We start from the raw sequence: 20,565 nt of genomic DNA, 5'->3' as shown, positions 1-20,565 counted from the left end.
TGGAATTGTGAAGTTCTAAATTAATGGTGCGAATGAGCTTTTGTGCCCCCCCGCCCCCGAAAAACCCTCAAAGTTCACTACATTAGTATTAACATAAAGCATGATGAACATGTATTGATAAATCATAACACTGCATTGTTTATCAATGCAACTCACAGGGCACAGACCGATCCTCCAGAGTCTGTAACATGCACTGGCCTTTGGCGGGTACCACCACGTTTTGTGTGAGCATGAGACAGAAAGAGAGAGAGAGCTCACCCTTACAGGGCTTGTCATTGTTGGTATCTGGTTGTAGCTTGCTCGCTAATTGAGTAAGGCAATACTTGAAGGCAATGGATGGAACTTTTTAAAAAAGAAAAAGGATGAAGTTAACGGGGGCAGGGGAGGCTAAAGGAGGTGGAGGAAGAGTTATCTCCTGTTGCTCCAGCAGCAGATGAGTCACGACGGGAGAGAGCCACGGCTTCATCTAAAAGCTCAGGTTGTACGTAGAGGAAGAAGACTATGCAGCTAGCTGAGTCCAGCTCAGTGGTTCTCAAATGGCGAAAGAGAGAGAGAGACCTTGAAAAGAACAAGAGCACAACAGTGGAAGGGATGAGGCTGTGAAGAAAAAGGTTTTCAGATGGAGAGAGCACAGAATCCAATGACACTGCAATAAGTAATAAATAGCGATAGAATGCAGAATGACGGACATTTGTTGCTGCATTGAATATTACAAACGTGACTTCACCTATGCATCTCAATTCATCACATCTTAGATTTTCTACATTACTGCCCATGGGTACTTTTTCATCAATTAATACAAGCAGTCAGATAAATCTGAATTCCCTTTTTATTTAGAAAATGCTGTACAACAAAATAAAAACCTACAACAGTCTATATATAAAAAAGCATCTGTACGACCCACCTCAGTGTAGAATCATTACAAGAAAACAACATAAATCCTCCTGAAGTGCATTACAAGTGTGCTGTAATGTATGTTATCTACAAAATAACGTTTCCACATAGCAGCTCTGAGACAGGACGATTCCTGAAAGCCTATCGCATTTTACGCTGCATGAATTAGCCTAGCGGCTAGCAGACGTCTCCTTACTCAGAGCTCTTCTACTCGGTTTAAGTCACTGCATCTTCCGACAAAACACAGCAGTGGAATTTCGGCCCGTATGCATGTTTTCAGCGCAACATTGTCAAAACGCAGCGATGAGAGGAGAGCGGAGAACAAAGAGAGAAACTACCGCGATGGTGAACGACAGAAAATCACAGGAAAGACTCTCACTGAGCTGAAATGAAACTGAAATCACAATGTTGTTCTGTCACTGCAGCGATTCAGGATCGTCAACGTCCGCATCGCGATGCATCTTAGATTTGAGAAATTTCCACAACTCTATTAATCTGGCATCCAATGGTGCCGCTGTGTTGTGTGACTGCAGGTAATAATAATGAGCATAAATGACTATTCCACCCCGATGGCATGGAATAGTGCATTACCTGTCTGCTTTTGTAAGATCTGACATTGGTGTGTTTTTTAAATAGCTGGCTAAATGCATTGATTAATGTTGTTTTTGATCTAATCACCACATCAGAAAATGAGACTTGGTTAGAATGTGCTGCGATGAGGAGTGTGAAAGACAGTGGAGAGGTCAAGGAGAGGAGAGTATAGACACAGATTTAACTCAGTATCAGAATTCAAAAGGAGCCCTTTTCACACAATAGAAGCACAAGTTATGAGACCAGAGTGGGTCATCTTTTGATATTGAACTAAGAATTAGCAACATACAATCTAGCATAAACCTAATCAACTTCAAGGCCCTTATTTTTTTCTCAGGGTTTTACTCTTGCCACTGAAAATTAAAAAAAAAATCAAAGTATGAAAAAGTTGAATGAGGACTCAGATTGCACTCATTTTCTTTATTTTGACTTCATGTTGGAAAGAAGTCTACACACCTCACCAGACCCTTTTGGTAGAGCACAGTGTCTGATAATTCATTTTAATAACTTGAAAATGATGCAATGATTGGGTGAAGGTTTTTGGGCTGGGCTAAGCCCCCAATGATTCAAGATCCAAACAATGCCTCTTATCAAACAGACCCAGGAATTCATTGCAGAGTAAACTAGCGGCTCTTTAAAGGGTTACTCGGGTCATTCACAGTAGTAATGTACAAGACAAGACACAGATTAACAAAGGATGGTCTAAATCAAAGCGCTTGATGTTTGGTCCCGATGAGACAGGCTCCCAAATCACTGGATCCTAGATTTCCCATAATGCAACCAACAGCATCTTTTGTCAGTCCACCCTTCTGTCTGCGACTGTTGATTGTCTGCAACTTGTCAACTGCATAAGAAAACCACACCCATTCAGCAATATTTATAAAAATATATTTCACAAAGTAGGAAACAATACAGGGTATCTTAGATTACAGTACAGGGAGTAAATAATTGAACATACACATTTATAAGCATTAAAGCACAGTACAAAATATGATCTGCATGTAGGACTATTCCATATATATATTGTTTAGTCTACCGAGAACTGCCATAATACTGTATCAGTACAAACTGAGTATGCACGCAGCTGTAGTGCCATTGAAATTCTCATTATGTGCAAGAGCTAACGTGCAGACAAACCTACCACCTCATTGAAAGCTAATGACGTTAGCAGTAACTCTATGTACAGAACAAGTCTTTTTTTTTTTGTTGATATCATACAGTGTAAGCACAATATGCACATGGTCTGGATTTGTGTCTTCATTTTTCCTGGGCTGATGCAATCTGCGTTTCCTAAATGAGATTTAATGTTTGGAGAGAGTCACACACTCAGGTATCAATTGGACTATTGTGCTCAGACGCTCACTGGCTGTACCTCAGGTTATAATATTGTGAGATATATTTTACACAGAATTAGCATGTGTCAGAAAGGTCCCATTCCTGCAGTCCCAATTAATTAGATCGTCCGTATTGTTGCAGTTACTTCGAGCTCTATTCTGCTTGCTTATCTAGTCTATAGTATCAACCGCAATAGATGATATGGTCTGGCTGCTGTGAAATAGTGTTCAAGTGGTTGAAAAAACAGCTGAATGTGAAATAATCTAAACACATTCACTTCAAATTGTCAGCACAGAAAAAAACAAAAAACTCATAACTCATACAACGATAATGAAGAATCAACACATCTCTTGTCAAAAAAAAAAAACAGTAGATTACAATTGTATTTAATGTTGCTTCTGTAAAAAGAAGGCCTCAGAGTTTCTACATTTCTCTTTTTTGTCTTCACATCAGTCTTTTATAGGCTAGTAACACTTGCGACCCACACCTGTAGCATGTAAATACAAAGAGTTGTATAAAGCAAGCCTCTCTGGGCTTTAGATAGTTTATAAATGTGGCCACCAGAGAACATATCAAATGCTAACAAATTCACCTTAAAGCCAATACTGGTTTGTCTTTTTGCTTTTCTTTTTTTTCAAATCACACATACATTCATCATTGTAATGTAGACCATATATTGCTTTTTCATTGTCATTTCATCTCACAACACCGATCAGCTGGGCGGCTTTAGGGAGATGTGAAACAAGAGTCCCTCTGCAGCGCCTGAGATCCAGCGTTCTGTCCATGGAGCATGGAGTGTCCGCTCAAGCTTCAGAGAACCACACGTTATCCGTGAGTTCCCTTCATCGGACAACCACCAGCAATCCCAGGGTTTTTCTGCTACTGGCAGTCACAGCAAATGACTAACACCCAAAATACTGCTAGACACTCCACAACGGAATCTAAGATACACTCCACAAGAATCATAGATCTCCTAAGAAAGACATTGTTTGGCTCAACAATTACAATGCGCTTGACGTAGTGGATGACGTATGCTATACCTCACTCTAACAAGAATACAAAAAGGTGGCCTCCCTTGTTCTTAACTGTTTTTTTGTTTTTTTTACTTTTTTGAACACCTGTTTCTAAAAGCCAGCAAACCCCCCCTAGCGTTTAATACACAAGTATGTGGACGGAAAAGAAATCGGAAAGGTCTTTTTTGACTAACAAACCAAAGGTCAGGTTTCGCGGTCGCTCTCGCCCACAGAGTAGAGCTCCCCAAGTCTTCTGAAGCGCGGGCCCCATTCTCTGAGATAGTCATAGTTCTGGTCCGAGTCCGACGACGCCGTCTCCAGTGAGCTGAGGGAGCCGGCAATGGATCCCCGACCCTCGTAACCATAGATCTGGATGGAGTCGTAAGGCGGCGCGGTGGGATCATTGTCTGCCTCGTGGAGCCGCACATTGATGAATTCGTCCACGTCCACGCCGTTCGGGCCGGAGTGCTGGCCCGCCCGCGGCATGAACTGCAAGTCAGGCTTGATGTCTTTGCGCGGCAGGTAACCGTTGATGCCATCTGGATTCTGCAACGTGGCGATGTCGAAGGCCTCCGTGTCCTCCTCGCCACCTCCTTCGTCATCGTAGCGGATAATATTCTCCCTCACATCCTCATCATCCTTTATAATCAAAGGCTCATTCTTGTGTCTCCTCAGGGTCACAAAAAGTACGACTATTACTGTCAGAAAGACAGATGGAAAGAAAAAAGGGAGAAAGAAGAAGAAATCTAGGTCAAGCTTTTGACAAGAGGAATTTCTGTTCGTACAAGCAGATCATTCATCGAGGTCAGATTACGAAAGGCTTCATGTACATCTGTGAAACCAACTCACAGTTAAAATACCGCAATGCAAAAAAGAAATACCTCACCTAACAGCAGTATAATGCAGGCCAGGATGGCTATGAGAGCTCCCATGCTAAGGCCGATGGGTAAGACGTAGGCCTCCACGTTGCAGGACTGGACGATGCCGTCCTTACTGCACCCGCACACTCGGATGGTCAAGGTGTTGGTGCTGCTCATCGGTGGGTTCCCGTTGTCCGTCACAATGATTGGCAGGAAGTACATCTCCTGCTTCTGTCGACGGAAGGTATCGTGCTTGGCCAAAACACTGATTGAATTGTCTGTGAGAGAGAGAGAGAGGTAAAGCCAGAGATGAATTTGCATTGCAAGAATGTCTGAACATAGAAAACACCTTTATTATGCATGGTAGCAACAGACTGAACTTCTATTATTATATTGTGTGAAGACCAGTGCAGCATGAGGGTAAACTAATTCCACATCAATCGTCACTAGCCTCTCTAGCATTCTCACATTCCAGTGCCGTAGATGGATTTCAGCCACCCTCCCCTTTTTTTTCTCGACAGTCCAATTTGGGAATTCTGAGGGAAGGCGAGCCGGAGTCGGCTGCAACCCCCCCCCCCCCCCCTCGCGCCTCCCTTTGAAAACCCGAAGAACTGAAGGGACCGCGGCAGGCGACACTGACTTCGAAGACGGCACATGTCGACCCAGAAAGGTGCCAGCTGCTCTTTGATGGCACTTCTGTGAAGCTGTCAGCTCATTAGCTGGCTCTCCTTACCCTGCTCACATTATCAAACACTTGCATCCACATAAGAATCTACTCCCGCTGATCTCGTGGAAAACGTACAAGACTCCCGATGGTCTGACCTTTGCCTCTGCTTGAGGGTGCACCGAGGAGGGAGGGGGGGAAATAGATTTGGTGATAGAGAGAGACAGGCCGCGTTGACAGAGCAAACTTAATCAAAGGATGGGATGCTTCATGATGGAAGTATTTGCTTTGCACAATCTGTAATTTATGTGAGCATATGCTCAGATTTATTTTCTTACGAGTGCTGCCACAAAGTGGTACGCTCTGCCTTGTGAGCACCAACGTGTCCTGTTTCATTTGGATCATTCAGCAGTGCATAGCGAGTATGCAAGTATCTACGATACTGTAATGAACCATTAGAGCTTGTCCTTGTACACAGGTCATTTTCATTTTATTGGTGACTATTGATGTTAAAAATAGAATCAAACATATCCTGCCCGTCAATTTATCCACAGAAATAAAGTCTGCTACTCAAAGAGAACAGCAGCTGTACCGATAACCTCTTTCTTTATTGCTCGTTACGTATGAGCGACTGATGGATTCAGATGAAGAAGAAAAACTGTGTACATCTATAATATTAATCATCACCATAACAAAAGGAAAAGCTTGTTGGAATACATTTTTCGCTATAAATAACTTAATATGTGGGATGTTTCCAAATGACAGCAGTGACAGCAGAAGTGACACCAACAGTCTGAAAAACGTCCTGCACATCTGAAGTCTCTTAAGACGATGTGAGCAGCGACTAACAGCACACGCACGGATGCTAAATCAGTGGGACTGTTTTTGTATCAAAGGGTTGGAAGAAGCAATAATGTGTGTCCTCCTGATGAACAGACTTTCTCACCACTTACCACACTAAGTGTGTCTGATTGATTCACACCACACTATATTTGAATGGACTGTTGTGCAGAATGTGCAGTGTTATTGTGCATATTTGAATTAATATAGAAATGGAGCACTTAACACCGACATGAAATAATTGGTCGCTACTTACTTATTCATAATTCATTCAACCTACTAAATAGTGTACACGAATAAGATTCAGAGCAGTAAAAAATGATTCTTATATTGATTTTATTGGTTTTTGACTGAGGGGGGAAAAAAAGCTTTCAAGAGATACACCACGAATGCTCCTTTAGCCTCTGACTGTTTCTGCAGAGGCTTTGACACAATACAAGCACACCTGCACTTGAATATGTAGCACACATGCTAAGAACATTGTTGTCTTGGTCGTAGTATTAGAGGAAAAAGTAACTCACTCAGTAATGTACATTTTTGTAAAAATATTAACCAATAAGGTTTGCCAACATTAGCCACCGCAAGGTTCAGGTCACCAAACCAAGTTAGGCCACATCTGCGTTTTGTTGCTTAGGAAAAAAGAAGAATGTGTAATGTCTTCAAAAGAGCCTTGAAAAAGAGTTTCTATCAGCAGAATCTCATTCTTGGCAGCATGCTGAATGTCTGTTGTCTCAATTATTGAGTCTGGCCTGCTCTGCTCTGTTGCCGCCCCGCCTGCTGAACGTAGAGTTGTCGGAGTGCTCAATATCGTGTGTACAGCTGGTCAGAACCTCAGCCATCTTCCTCAGTGTGGGCAGCCCGTAACCTCTTCACTGTGCGATCCCTACTATTGGACCCATCATCACGAACAAAAGCAAGCCACGAGGCTCACAGGAGCCGGGCCCTTTACACTCGAGTGTCTCCCACAGCTGCCGATTCAGATAGAAATAGTCACTCAAGTGCTGGGGGATGCGGTACAAAGGAGATTATTTTCATTTACAAGTGGTCGGTGCTGTATGTATTATATAGAGAGCTGAACCATAACATATGTTTACTGTGGTTTCAGGCAAATGAGAACGAATGCTGGCTTTTTTTTGCTGTTGGTGGTGAAACATTTTCTAGTGGGGTTTTTATCTGTTTTATAATCTTAAGAAACTATTAAATCTCTTCTTAACAGAAGGGCAAGGTTCAGGAACCTGCAAGTTTAATACACTTTGAGGTTGATCCGCTGTTAATACTGAGTACTTTGCAGCAAGTCTGTGCCTGTTAAACAGCCCTTCATTTTTGACTTTACATTTTTTGACAGGGTTATTGTGCGTGGGTGACAGACAAAAAAATCTAATACATTTTCCTTTGGTTTCTGCTAAATGTGTCATTGCCTGTGAATATGACACTTCCTGCCTGCTAACCTACGCAAGGTTTTGGTATATTTTGTTAAAAGACTGGCTAGTCCATTTGATGACCTGCTTTTTATGGACTCTTGCAGTAAGTTAGCCTGCAGCCTCAGCGTCGAAAACAGAAGGCTAGTGCCATATGAAGATTATTTGCCCCAAGCTGAAAACATTACACAATGTCATCATGAACACAGCCTGTTCGGAGCCGGCTATGGAGGAGAGGCAGGAGAAGGGGAATGAAGACAAACGGGCAAATAAACCAATTTGAGTATTTAGCAAATAAATTCAGCACCATCTGCCGCGCTGCAACGCAGCTCCTAGGACGTCACCCTACATTGAGCTACAAGACTACCAGGGAAAAGCCATTTGGATCCCATTCATTTAGTTTCCTTCAAAACGCACTGGGGAGTAAAAAAGAAGCTGGTGTCCACACAATTTCACATCTGCTAATTGTGAGCTACACTGATCCACCAGATTTCATCTCGAGCACGGCTAACACGTCGCGGGTTGGAGATTAGTCCGGAAAGCCATTTGGAGAAATTTACAGAAAGCTCAGTCATTCTGCCAAAATACAAAGAAGAGTTACTCCTCTGCCATTTCTTTTGTTGCTCACCTTGGTTGTTCTTGATGGTGAAATTGGGGTTGTTCAGCATCTCCGGGACGAGACGATAGTCAAAGTAGTGGCCCTGGACTGGGTCGTCTTTGTCCACCGCGCTGACAGTCTGGATCACCTGCGTTGAGAGACAAGAAGATATACAGAGGAGGGCTCAAAGTCAATACAGGAGGCAGCCTATTCATTACTCTGTTTTTCCCGCCGCAGATTGCCTCAGTCTAATACTAGTTGGATCACGCCTGATGAAATATATGCCCTATTCATTCCTGGAGTTTGAGATTATTATCAATGAGGTCCTGTCTATTCTGGCACACTTTCAGGCTCCTGGCTCTATCTGTTAATCTGTCATCATAGGTCTTATCGTGCAGTACGTCTTTATGATTGATTGGAAATTAGAATTCTGGCCCTGCAGGACAGTTTCCCTTTTCTTTTTTTTGTTCCTTTCAATAGAGCTCCCTGTTGTACGTACACAGGTCCCCTGAATGAGGTCGATTGATGAGAAAGAGAATGCTAAATACATGTCCAGACATTTTGACTGGGGGAGGCATTGAGCCATCTGGAGGAGGACATGAAAGACAGTCTTGAATTATGATCCACTCTGATCAATCCTGACTGCTCTCAATTCCCCTTTGCTCCACGGACACACTGTGTCAAGGGAGGGCTGTTGCATGGGGGGGGGGGGGGGGGGGGGGGGGGGGGGACTGTACTCCCAGTGAAATAAATAAGCCATAATTCACTGTGGCCAATCATTACAGGGGAGGAGTGAGAGACAGGAAGAAAGGAGCAGGGAGAGAGAAAGATAGATCACTGGTTTGATAAATGAAATAGTCTTTCCTTACCTGTCCAGGTTTTCCATTTTCACACAGGAAGGCCTCGTATTCTGTGGCAAATTCAGGGGCATTGTCATTAATGTCCATCACTCTGATGGCCACAATTGCTCTCGATATCTGACTGTGGTTTCCTAGTGTGAAGTAGATAGATAGATGGAGGAGATAAAGAAAGAAAGAGAATAAGCTAAATATACACTACAAAAAAAAATAACAAGGTTACACATGAAATCCCAGGTACATTCTGTGACCTCGTTTTAATTTCCTTTATTTTCAATCTTTATTCCACCCTTCATTTCCTGAGCTGATGGGAGGACAGATGATAAGCCACATCAATCTACATTTCAGCTGGTATCAGCAATGCAAAACGGGATTCTAGGCAACAGAGGAGAAAAAAAAAAGAAATCCCATTCAAAGTGCTTTTGAAAATCCCCTGTACACTGTAATGTTTAAAACATGAGAGTTAAAACATGCATATTAATAAGTCATTGGTAACTGAAGTCTAAAAAGACAATGAAAGGCTGTTTAATTAGATTAGATTTTGATTGGAATTATTCATCTCTGGTAATTGACAGTCCCTTTCGAGTGTCCCCGTCAACGGTTGTATTTATTAATCAGTAGTGCAAATGCCAACTTTTAAGGCAATTATGTATTCATGTGGACCCAGTGTCAGCATGGCCAATGACACTGGTGTGTTTTTGTTTTCTATTCTATTCATTCATTTAATTGTTTGGCTTCATGAGGCTTGGTCGAACTGCAACCTTATAAGACAAATGAATTGTGAAGACAGAGTTTTGGTCATTTAATCAAAGGACTTTTTCAATCATAGTAACTGTTCAAATGTTTGGTTTGAAACTGGCTTTAAAGAGGAGCCGACACTGCAGTTACAAGATAACGGCAAACTGAATTTGCTTTCATTTCCCAAAACTCTCTTGGGCCAATTGCTTGAAAGACATCATCATGTTTATTAAAGAACTATCGATGCTAAAATGTAGTGTAACAGGAGCACAAGCGATGTAAAGAGAACCGTAAAGTCAGTAAATGTACTCACTAATGTCAGTAAGGAAGCGTACATCTATGGTTTGTTAAAAAAAATGCTGACATTGTATGTTTTTGCAAAAATCCTGAGTGTAATGAAATGAACTATGCTTATTGCCTATGAATTCAACGTCTCATCTGTAAGAGGATCTGTGGTCTTTCTTCTTTAAAACGTTATATATATATCACTTTTATCCTTATTTTATTCTTATTTCTCTGAAATGAAACCGACACACATAGCAGAGGGCAGAATGCCTGAAGAAAACCAAGGCCACCAGACGGGCTGGGAGATGAGTTGAAGAAGAGGTAAGCAGTGAGGAGAGGAAATTGACAGTCTGATAGACAGTGATAGATGGATTAGGGCAAAGGGAGAGAGGTAGACAGAACCCCCCCCCCTCCTTCAAAAGTGACTTCTCCCCAGCAGCAGACAGGGAATAGAGTCTGATTAGTCAGATGTCAACTGGTGCGAGGCGGCAGAACGCGCCTCTGTTTGGGTGGCAAATGGCATCAGGATAGCAGTGGGAACACATCTATTCCTCTTCACGCCAGAGCAGACACCGCCCCCCCCCCCCCCCCCCCCCATCTGTGAAGAGGAGCAAAACTGCCTTATTTATTTTGGCAAATTCCTATTAGGTGTTCTCCGAGATGCCACTATCTCGAGCCACAGTTACTTTGCCAGGAGGCATGAACACGCTTTAAATGTATGGGTGCAAGAATTGACAAGGCAACCGGCTTATCAAATGAGACACATTCAATTCCTCCACCGGGCTGCTACGATGGCGGGATTTGTCTGTGCTGCACGGCCAAAACATTATGACAGCGTTTGGGCTTTCATTTACTCCGACAATTAATGTGTGTTTCTTTTGATTAAGGGAAGAAAGGGACGGGTGGAAGATGAGACACGGAGGGAGAAGGAGAGCGGGATGGAGAGAGGAAGAGGTTGGGGGGGGGAATACAAGTTACAAGCTGTGTACATTTCTATTCCAACAGCTTTAAGGGGTACATTAGGCTTTATCACAACATACAGCCCCCCTGAAACAATCTGTATGCAAATAGAGCATTACATATGGTTTGAGCTCTTTGCAGCTCTGCCGGCAAGATTTTCGAAGTAGTCAGTGAGTTTTGCGGTTCGCAGATGTTCTTTAATCTGTAATGGATGCTGGCGTTGGAGCAATCCACTCTGGAGCATGTCTTTAAAACTGTTTATTTGATACGTCTTAATGTTCTCGCACTTCCACAAATTGACTACTGAGCTGTTTAATTCAATCAAAACTCAGCAAATTAACGTATTTAATGCCTCCGTGGATTCAAACGCTAATTGTTTGTGCCATACTCTGGGAGCGATTAAAAGCGCCGGTTTACAAAGCGCCATTCTATTGAACAGAGGATTGTGTGTAGCAGGTCAGTGACTCTTTTGACTGAGACAACCCGCAAAGTCGCTCAGAAGAAGGAGACGCTGTACGTGACTGGCAGCACTTCCCCCGTTTTTAAAAAACGTGCATGCCAATGAATGTCTAATAGTATGGTGATTTTCAAAAACCAGGACATTAGGATTCACGGGGAGCCGCGCTCACGGTGGGGGAGAGCGGAGTCAGGAGAGGTCACTTACTGACTTCGGTGGCGGTCACCGTGATGTTGTGCCACATGTCCGTCTCCCGGTCCAGCGGTTTAGCCAGTGTGATCTTCCCATCGTCCACGTTGATGTTGAACTGCCTCTCCAGGTCCGTGTGCCGATCGATGAAATACCTGCGAAGACAATCTATCGTCAGCCTCTTTCACGACCCACCAATGCAGCATTTTGTCTGGCGGTCTCACTTAGCCATGAAGAGATACCTGTAGATTAATGCACAGTAAAAAACTGTAGGAAATCAATAATCATCTAAGGAATAATTACAGCTTTCACACAAGCAGCAGGGGGGCATTAAAGCCTCATAAGGTCCAAGGAGATCACAGCTCTTGCGGAAAAAAAAGACCATTAGTACGTGTCGTGTCAGGGTAAGGGATGGGGTGTTGTTAACCCCGTTTGGGATCTGTCAACACTCAATGGCCCCCAAAGGCTTTGCATTAATGAGTTAGGACAGCACTGTGTCAGACAGGAGCTGGAACAACAGAGGGTGGGAGGGGATAATGGATGTGATGGAGATGAACCAATGACCGGCCTGTTATGTGTGACCTTGTCTGATCTTAGGCGAAATGATTTTGTTTTGCTTTTTCAAACCTCTAGCGACGTTTGGGTCCTTGTCAATAAAGCAGGACACGTTTAAAATGAATGAAGCGCGGTTGCAAAGGACGCATTTGTGAAGCGTTTCTTCTTTGCTGTTTCTCCCATGACCCCGCATGAGACACACTGACTGCTTGAAACTTGTACAGTGTTAAGTATACAGCGGCAAGACATTAAATTAATTTTAAAAAAAAACTCCAGCAGCGAGTTTGAAATTGGAATGCACATAAAAGAGAACATTCCGAAGCTGTGAAATTGCTCTTTCATGTTGCAGCAGGCGCAGCGCCAATTCTTGGGACGAGCCCACACAAGACTGACTAAAAAAAGAATTCTGTCATTACGGGTCATCTTTGCTTTCACGCGTTTAACTTGCCGTGATGCGTGACTGTCATAAACATCCCACTCACCTAAAACACTGGGCCGAAGTGAGCTCATTACATCGCGTACTGCAAGTGTTTCCATACCTCCAGGACAAACTCTTTCTGTTCCTTTTCTCTCTCTCTCTCTCTCTCTCTCTCTCTCTCTCTGACATCTTCCCCTCACAATCTCTTCCCTTTCTTACTCACCAACAGTCAGAAAGTTTTTCTCTTTTTCTTTTCCATCCAGCTGGGTCTCTTTCTAATCCAATCCCTTGCAGTCCCCTTCCCCACACCGCCACCAGACGCCCTGCTCACCCTGCTCTCCCTTCCTTTCTAACCCTGGGTCCTGCACCATCTCGCTGTGGAACTGCTCAAGCCTATCGGTGCAGACCTGTTGGCAGGAACCCTACGGTGTTTCTATGGGAGACATAGAGAGGAGAGGGGGAGGGAGGGATCCAGAGGGATGGAAAGAGAAAAAGAGAAGAGCGCACCAGAGAAAGACAAAGTCACAATAACAACAATTTTAAAGGAAGGAGAGTGCTGCTTATACAAGAACGATAGGAAATGAAATAAATAAACCACTGGCCCAGATTCCAATTGTTGGGGAGATGTACCGAGCCGTGACATTTCCATTTTTGAGATGAAATGGTGTAAAATCCTCTAGACGCCGGGCTGGGAGAGGTCCATGAGGACCCACACCTCCCCCCACCACCACCATTCTCTCTCTTTCTCTCTCTTTGCCCTGCAGATGCACAGCACTTTCAAGACAGGCAGACAGCAGCAAACCACCTGGGAGCAGCCTCTCTCCTGCAGACTGAGTGGATCCCAGTCAAACTCTGACAGCCTCACGTGGAAGCGGGGAGACAGACCCTGAAATGTTCTGCCACCTGTCAATCAAACTGACAACGTGATGTGAAAAGAATTAAAAGCAAATAAAAAAATAATAAAAAAAACGATATCCAGCGTTATACGTGCGTGGTTTTCCTGAGTGTGATGCGAGCATGTGTGCAAATGTGTGCTCGCTCGCTCGCGCGTCCCTGTGTGTGTGTGTGTGTGTGTGTGTGTGTGTGTGTGTGTGTGTGTGCGCGCGCGCGCGTCGTCTGGTTTCAGCGTCGCGTCGCTCTCCACAGGCTTAACGCCACCGGGCTCACCTCAGTCCAACGGTTATTAAACATCTAGGCTGTTTGTGCCAAATATTAGAAAGCAGCGAAGCGTCCTCACAACTGACGCAACAGACGTTGGAATATATTCCACCTCAATAATGCGCTAATCAAAATGCATCAGTGAGACGGAGGACGTTCTGTGCATAATCATGAGCTGTAATCTGTGAGATCATTATTCATTTTTCCACTCGTTTGCGGTCCTTCGGTGCGTCGATGCGGCGTCGCAGCGCTGCATCTCTCACAGATCACCCGTCAATCAAACGGTGCGGCGGGAGGACTCTCTGTTTGACTTTCCGTGGGTGGCGATCTATTGTCTCTTTAGCCCCGGTGGCTATCATTGCTCATGCTAACTATCCGTGATTTGTCTTCTTCATCACTAAATGCAAGGATTTCCTCTTGGACAGATGTGGCAGACTCTGTAAGGGTGAAAGCTCTCATCGACCACATGTTTCTGCAACAACAGTAACATACGCAAACGTTTATTATGAAGTAATCTTTCATCTTCAATGAAATGTTATAATTAAGATAGGATTTAGCTTTTCCCTGTAAAAAAAAGAGACTATTTTGAAAAGACAGTGTATGCATGTTACGAGCAGACATTGTGATATAGAATTAGGAAATAGAACGTCATAATTTGAAGCATTATTGGAAGAGTTGTGAGAACATTTTGGGATTCATGTCAATATGAAACACTCTCACTGTCTGATAATTAGTCACAAGTGCAGATTGCTAGTGCATTTAGCATCAAACGGAACTACAAGTACATACAGTATAGATAGATAGATATATACTTTATTCATCCCCAGGGGGAAATTTGTATGTAATGTAAATGAAAAGACTTTAAACAAAAGGATCTTATTTTAATTACACAAAGTGCAGTTAATTATTCATGAGGAACTCTATGGTATAATGCCGGATGTTGCTGTGGAGGGAGTCTGAGGGAATAACTATCATGACATCATCAGGGTTATCACTTCTAATGAAAATAAATTATATCAAGAAGCATTTTGGGAAATGCAGGATCCAGTGCGTTTCACGAATCTTGACCTTAAGGGATTAAAAGTTGTAAACTTTAGGATTAATAATAAATCACTGTCTTTCACAGTACCATTAGCCACACACTGGTCCTCTACCAGCGTTCTCTGCACAATAAATTGGTCGTCATACTGTGAAATATTTAATTCATACCAGACCAAGCGAGGCAGTGTTCCCAAAACTCCTGAGTTAATTGATTAATGTTGTCTTTTATCGCTTGTGGATTAAAAACTTTATTTGTAGGAGGGTGAATGCATTTTTTTTTTCTTACAATGTAGATCTTTTTTTTAAAGCATATTACAGTGAACAAAAAAACTGAACCCAAAATATTTTATTTTTCATTGCCATACTCCAGCACTTATGAGCCAACATGTACTCTGATGTACAACGGTTGGGCTCTAGTTAGCACACAAGGAATGCATCATCACCAAATTAGAGGCCTAAAGGTTAGGCAGCCAGGGAAAGGTTTCCACATGTGTCTTTGCGCTTATTCACCTGTGTGTGTGTGTGTGTGTGTGTGTGTGCACAGTGGGTGCTGCGTTTTATCTCCATGTCCGTGTGAACGTGTGTGTGAGTGACTGAGTGCCTGTTCAAGCTGAAGGGAGAAGAGGTGAAAAGATGGAGAACAGACCTTTTAGGGGTTTTTTTCTGCAGAGAATAAAAAGCTCTGTGACATTCTTGCTTGTTATTAGGTCAGTAATACCACTGGGACGACCACAGACCTACAACTAATTTCTGCAGTCCCCTGAATGCTGACCAGTCGTGTTTTAACATTGCATTTTGTTAAGGTTAGCCTTTTTACGAGGAAGGTGATTTTCCTTGAGAGTCAAAAATAACAAAACAACAAACGTCCTGCAGAATAGGACTACTCGACATTCACTTTCACTCATTTCAGAACGACTTCCTCTACATGACAGTTTGTATAACCATAAGCAGTGTGTTAGCTGACAGCTGTGCTTAGACAACATAAGGGAGCCTGCAGTAAGAAGCAAACTTTAAAGAATTCCTTTTCAATTTCCCTCAACAAGAAAAGACGAAAGAAGAAAAGCAGGGTGAAAATAAACTTAGATCGTGGCACTGCTTGTCACAGTATCAATATTTTGAACTAAAACACACTCGCTGTATTCTACTCTATGAAATAGCGGTTTGTGTCAGACAGCCATAGTGACTGCCAGATGTCACATTGCTTTTTATTTGTGATCAGTCAGGTAGAAAACGACAGAGCACAGGCTCCAGAGAGAGGCAATACTGAGGGAGCATTTCATGGAGTGCACCTGAAATGTTGTTGGTTGGATGCATTAAGTACAGCTGAGGGGCTGTTTGTCTCCTGAGTGCAGAGGACATGGCAGCACACCAGAGCACTCGCCCCGAGTGCTTTCGACTCAGACTGGTTCTGTCTGGTCCAGCTGGAGGGGGGATTGAGACGGAGAGCGATTCTAATCAGAGGGGGGTCGACTGGAGAGCTCGTTCAGATGGTGGTCAGGAGAAAGTCCACACACACGCTGCTATCACTGCTGCCACTCCTCCACTATAGATCCACCTTCACTGACTACAGATGTCTTTTTTTTAGGGAGCTCTGTCTCTTTTCCGATCTTTGAAACAGAAAGTTAGAGTATAAGAGACAGAGAGGGAGAGAAAAAGAGACAGGAGGGAGGAGGAGAGTCGTAGGGCAATGAGAATATTTACGAGGAATTCAAGTGTAAAGATCAACAAGCTGCATATGTTGACTGACACATTCGCTCAAGTTTTCAAGAATACTTTCCTTCTCACCAGTTTTTTTGGACTAATCTTTAAGTTGTATATAAAAGGGTTACAATGATATAGTTATTCGTTAAATACTCGTGAATTTTAAATCAGTTTCACAGCAGAAGAAGTTTTTTTATCTCATGTCTTTTTCCTTGACCTTTATTTATTACTTCACCTAATACAAGATGAAAAAAGACTATAAATCGATGAGTCGTTCAGCAGAAATATTTTGAAAACGGTTTAATCACAACAAAATCAAAAAGCTTCTCCAGTTCGATGATGTAATGATTGTCTCTGTCTCATGTCACTGCAGACTAAACATCTTAGCGCTTAGTACTTTTGGTTACAAAACAACAAACATTTGAAGAAGGTTTTCTGATGTTTTAAAGACCAAATGATCAAACGATTAATCACGAACAAACATAATAATGAAGATAATTGCAGCCCTGTGTGCTCTGCGAACAAGAAAGTCTAATTATTTGGCTTATCGTCTGGTGAGGCTTTTGTCCAGACTTTGCATTATTTAGAAGATCCTTCTGGCCATGTAAGAGGCATTACTGAGGCTACAGCCTTCTGTTAGCCCGTCTATCGAGAAGGATTAAAATCTCCCACACTGTAATCATTTCATCAGCCCAAAGCTCGGCGTTACAGGCGAGTACAAAATGCTACGTGGAATCAAATGGTCTTTGGTGATGCATCATAATACAGTAAGCCCTCCATAACAATAGTTTGCTTCATCTCACCCGCCACAAAGAAAACACTTGACATCTGTGATAGATCACGCTCATCTTGAAGATTAACGGGGGGGCATTTGGACTTCAAAGAAAATCACATGTTGAGGCAAAGCAAAGTGTCGTGACAAAATGCCTAACTGGCAAGAACATGTATGGCTTGAGTGTGTAATCCTTGAGCAGTTACTTCACCACGCTGTTCAGTTTGCAGATGATTACCGCAGCATTCTACGGGCCACTGACAACTTCTGTCTCTCTGAAAAATAGAATTGAAAGTTTGAGAATGAATGGATTAATCTAACAGTTCTTGAGCACTTCATCAAAAGGCTCTATTCTTATTTGGAGCCCTGACAGTCACACAAAGCCCTTGAGCAACAATCCATTGTCCTGACTTCTCCGCAGAATTGTAAAATTGCTGATTAAAAGCATAATGAACACTGTGAGTGTAAGCGAATGACCTCACGACAAATGAGGAAGAAAGAGAGAGAGAAATGGACCTATGCATAAAGATAAGCTGCCTATGAGTTAGTCCTTAGTCTGCACTGCATCACGTTTAACGTGTGTGACATCTGATTGCCAAAGCGGGACGTTAATATCTGGACAGTGTCATAGCAACAAATGTGTGAAGAGATCATGCCAGCAGGGTGCTGCCATCTGCGAGCGCACTCATTCATAATTTAGTGACATTTTCTTTCAATAATGATGCACTGAAGGAGGCGAAGAACTAGAATGTCGGCAGACGTAACCAGCTATTAATACGGCACATTGTGAGATTATTAAATACAATGATACACAGGACTTTTATACACTTTTTGTTTCACAAAAAAATCTAATTTGCAAATGAACAATAACAGCCCGGTCCGTGTCTGTGTCGCCAGGAGAAGGTGTTGGCCTTGTACAACTCTGCAGACCACAGACACATTGAATGTGGACGTTGTGTTGCCTTTTGTTTAATGTGGAGGTTTTTTGGCATTCAGGCAGAGCAGGTGACGTAGCATGTGGAGCAGCCTTTATTGAATGTTATGTGGTATAATTAGGAGTATGAAGAGCGAGACAGTCCACTAATGGGGGGACATTGGGATGGTGGGGGGGGGATGAGTCAAATAAACACAGGACTTTCACCTAGGAGACCGCTGTTTATGTCTCCAAAAGTGAAACCAAAAAGTGAACGTTGAGTTTACCCTTGTTACATAACATTGTCACGCTTGTGAGGTGACAGTACTTCAGAATGCCTGCGAAGGGTAGTTGTGATTTATTGACGCTAATTGTGTTGTTACAGTTGATAAGCTCTTATTTGAACACAAACCATTATCTTTTTTTTTTAGTAGTTTTGCGAAGAGCTAACAAATGATTTCACATCATTAACCCTGTGGCAATTGTGTGTTTCTGCAAGATTAATAGGAGAATGATATGAAACGCATTCAAGAAATGTATTATTGGTTGAGGAACGTCGACATTCAACGTCTCCGTGGTGTACAAAAACTCAAATGTCAACATTTTGTCTCGTGACTGGGTTTCTGTTTCCTTCATAGTTTTTGTGTTAATTCCCCTCAAGAAAGACCAAAAGACTACATTTGGAGCTGCAACGATCAGTTGGTTAGTCAATGGGTTAATCAACTGGTTTCTCTTTAAGTTGTTTTTCAATCACAAACTAGAATAATTCTCTGGTTCCAGCTTTTGCATTGTGAGGATTTATTGCCTTTAACGGAATATCTTTGGGCTTTGGACTGCTGGTTGGACAAAACAAGAAAACCTGAAGAAGCCACACGTAAATCAGACGAGTGCTTATTGAGATATTTCTGGACTTTCATACATGTAGGATGTTTCCTTCATCATTATTGTTACGTCACCTAAATAGAATAGAACTTAGTTGATTAATCAAATAGTTGATCAGCAGCTATCTAATGAATTCATTCATCATTTAGCCTACTTTTTACTTTAACATTTACTAATTTACAGAACTGGTCTCTGTATCTCCCTCTAACAAACACTGATTTGGTCAACAAACACAGAAACCCTGTGACACGAAGTAAGGACAGAGAGAGGCAAAATATGTCATTACACGTGAAATGTATTTCTCTTTTTACCAGGGGAGCGACATCATGCAACCTCAAAGCTCAAGTCCTCCTGGCGATCTCATCAGTAAACATGAGGGATGCGACCAAAAAAGGAGGAGGAAAAAAAAGAAAAAGGAAAAAGTAGAATGAAACAGCCATGTTCTACAGCCTCAGCCAATCTACGAAACCCAGCCTGCTCCCTGTTCGCCATGCAATTACACACAACCTGTTGAGTGTTGTCGCCGGAATGCGGTCAGCAAGTCGCTGGAGAATTAATGAAATGCCAAGATGGAGGGAGAGAAATTGCCTGTATAACCTATCCTCAAGGTGCCCTTGTAGTACTTCCAAGAATAAGTCAAACAACAGAAGAATATAGCAGGATTGGTCATACATTGAAAGCCAAAAGTTGTGCTGCCTTATAATCTCCTTTCTCTCTTGTTTTACTATTTTAGTGCATCTGTGGAAATGAGAGCAATCATTGGGTAGCTTCCTCGCTGCGGAAGACACCACCATATTCTCCAGAGGTCATGGGCATGAAGAGATTTAATTGCATGGCTCAGCGTCAACCCTTTTACTGAAACAACTCATTACAGTCTGAAAGCACCCATTGTTAACCTATACTCTTCATCCCTTTTTCTTGCTCTCAAGTTTTCTTTTCACCCTGTATATCAGTCAATACCAGGTGCATCCACCCTCCTACCTGACAAGGCTCCCAGAAGAGTCCGGATCCCTGGCTGTGACCGTCCCTATGACCGTGTTGACGGGGGCGTTCTCGTTCACTTCCAGCTGGTACACAGGTTTGAAGAAAACCGGAGGTTCGTCGGAGTCCTCCACCACGATCTTTACTGTAGCTGTGTCCTTGAAGGGCCCACCACTGTTGGGCTCGGAGCGGACGTTGGTGGCTTCCACTTTCAGGGTGTAGGCTCTCTTGCTCTCATAGTCTATAGGCTGCGGGGGGGGGGGGGGACAAGGACAGAAAAGCAGAAGTATTATATTGTCTCTCGACGGGTCTAAATCACACACCAGTGGTGAAAAGTACTTTTACTGGTGTACTTCAGTAAAAGTGCTTTTAGTAAGTACACATTCTAGGTTCTTGCAGCCTACTTTACAGAGTATTTTCACGTTTTGCTACTTTACACTTCTAC

General features: G+C 42.8%; 1 protein-coding gene across 1 annotated transcript in view; it reads right to left on the bottom strand.

Annotated features, from left to right (window-relative positions):
* Positions 1-2,533: 2,533 nt before the first annotated feature.
* Positions 2,534-20,565, bottom strand: part of cdh8 (cadherin 8) — a gene marked incomplete at its 5' end in the record, with an annotated part of 96,400 nt that continues 78,368 nt past the window's right edge. Inside the window, 6 exons of the mRNA XM_079162228.1 lie at positions 2,534-4,531; positions 4,720-4,971; positions 8,244-8,361; positions 9,083-9,204; positions 11,718-11,854; positions 20,121-20,368. Coding sequence (XP_079018354.1) covers positions 4,038-4,531; positions 4,720-4,971; positions 8,244-8,361; positions 9,083-9,204; positions 11,718-11,854; positions 20,121-20,368 — 1,371 coding nt within the window. The 3' untranslated portion in view covers positions 2,534-4,037. The remainder of the gene's footprint in view (positions 4,532-4,719; positions 4,972-8,243; positions 8,362-9,082; positions 9,205-11,717; positions 11,855-20,120; positions 20,369-20,565) is intronic.

The sequence above is a fragment of the Pholis gunnellus genome (assembly GCF_910591455.1).
Source record: "Pholis gunnellus genome assembly, chromosome: 1".
Lineage (NCBI taxonomy): Eukaryota > Metazoa > Chordata > Actinopteri > Perciformes > Pholidae > Pholis > Pholis gunnellus.
This window is presented reverse-complemented; position numbering and strand designations above follow the sequence as displayed.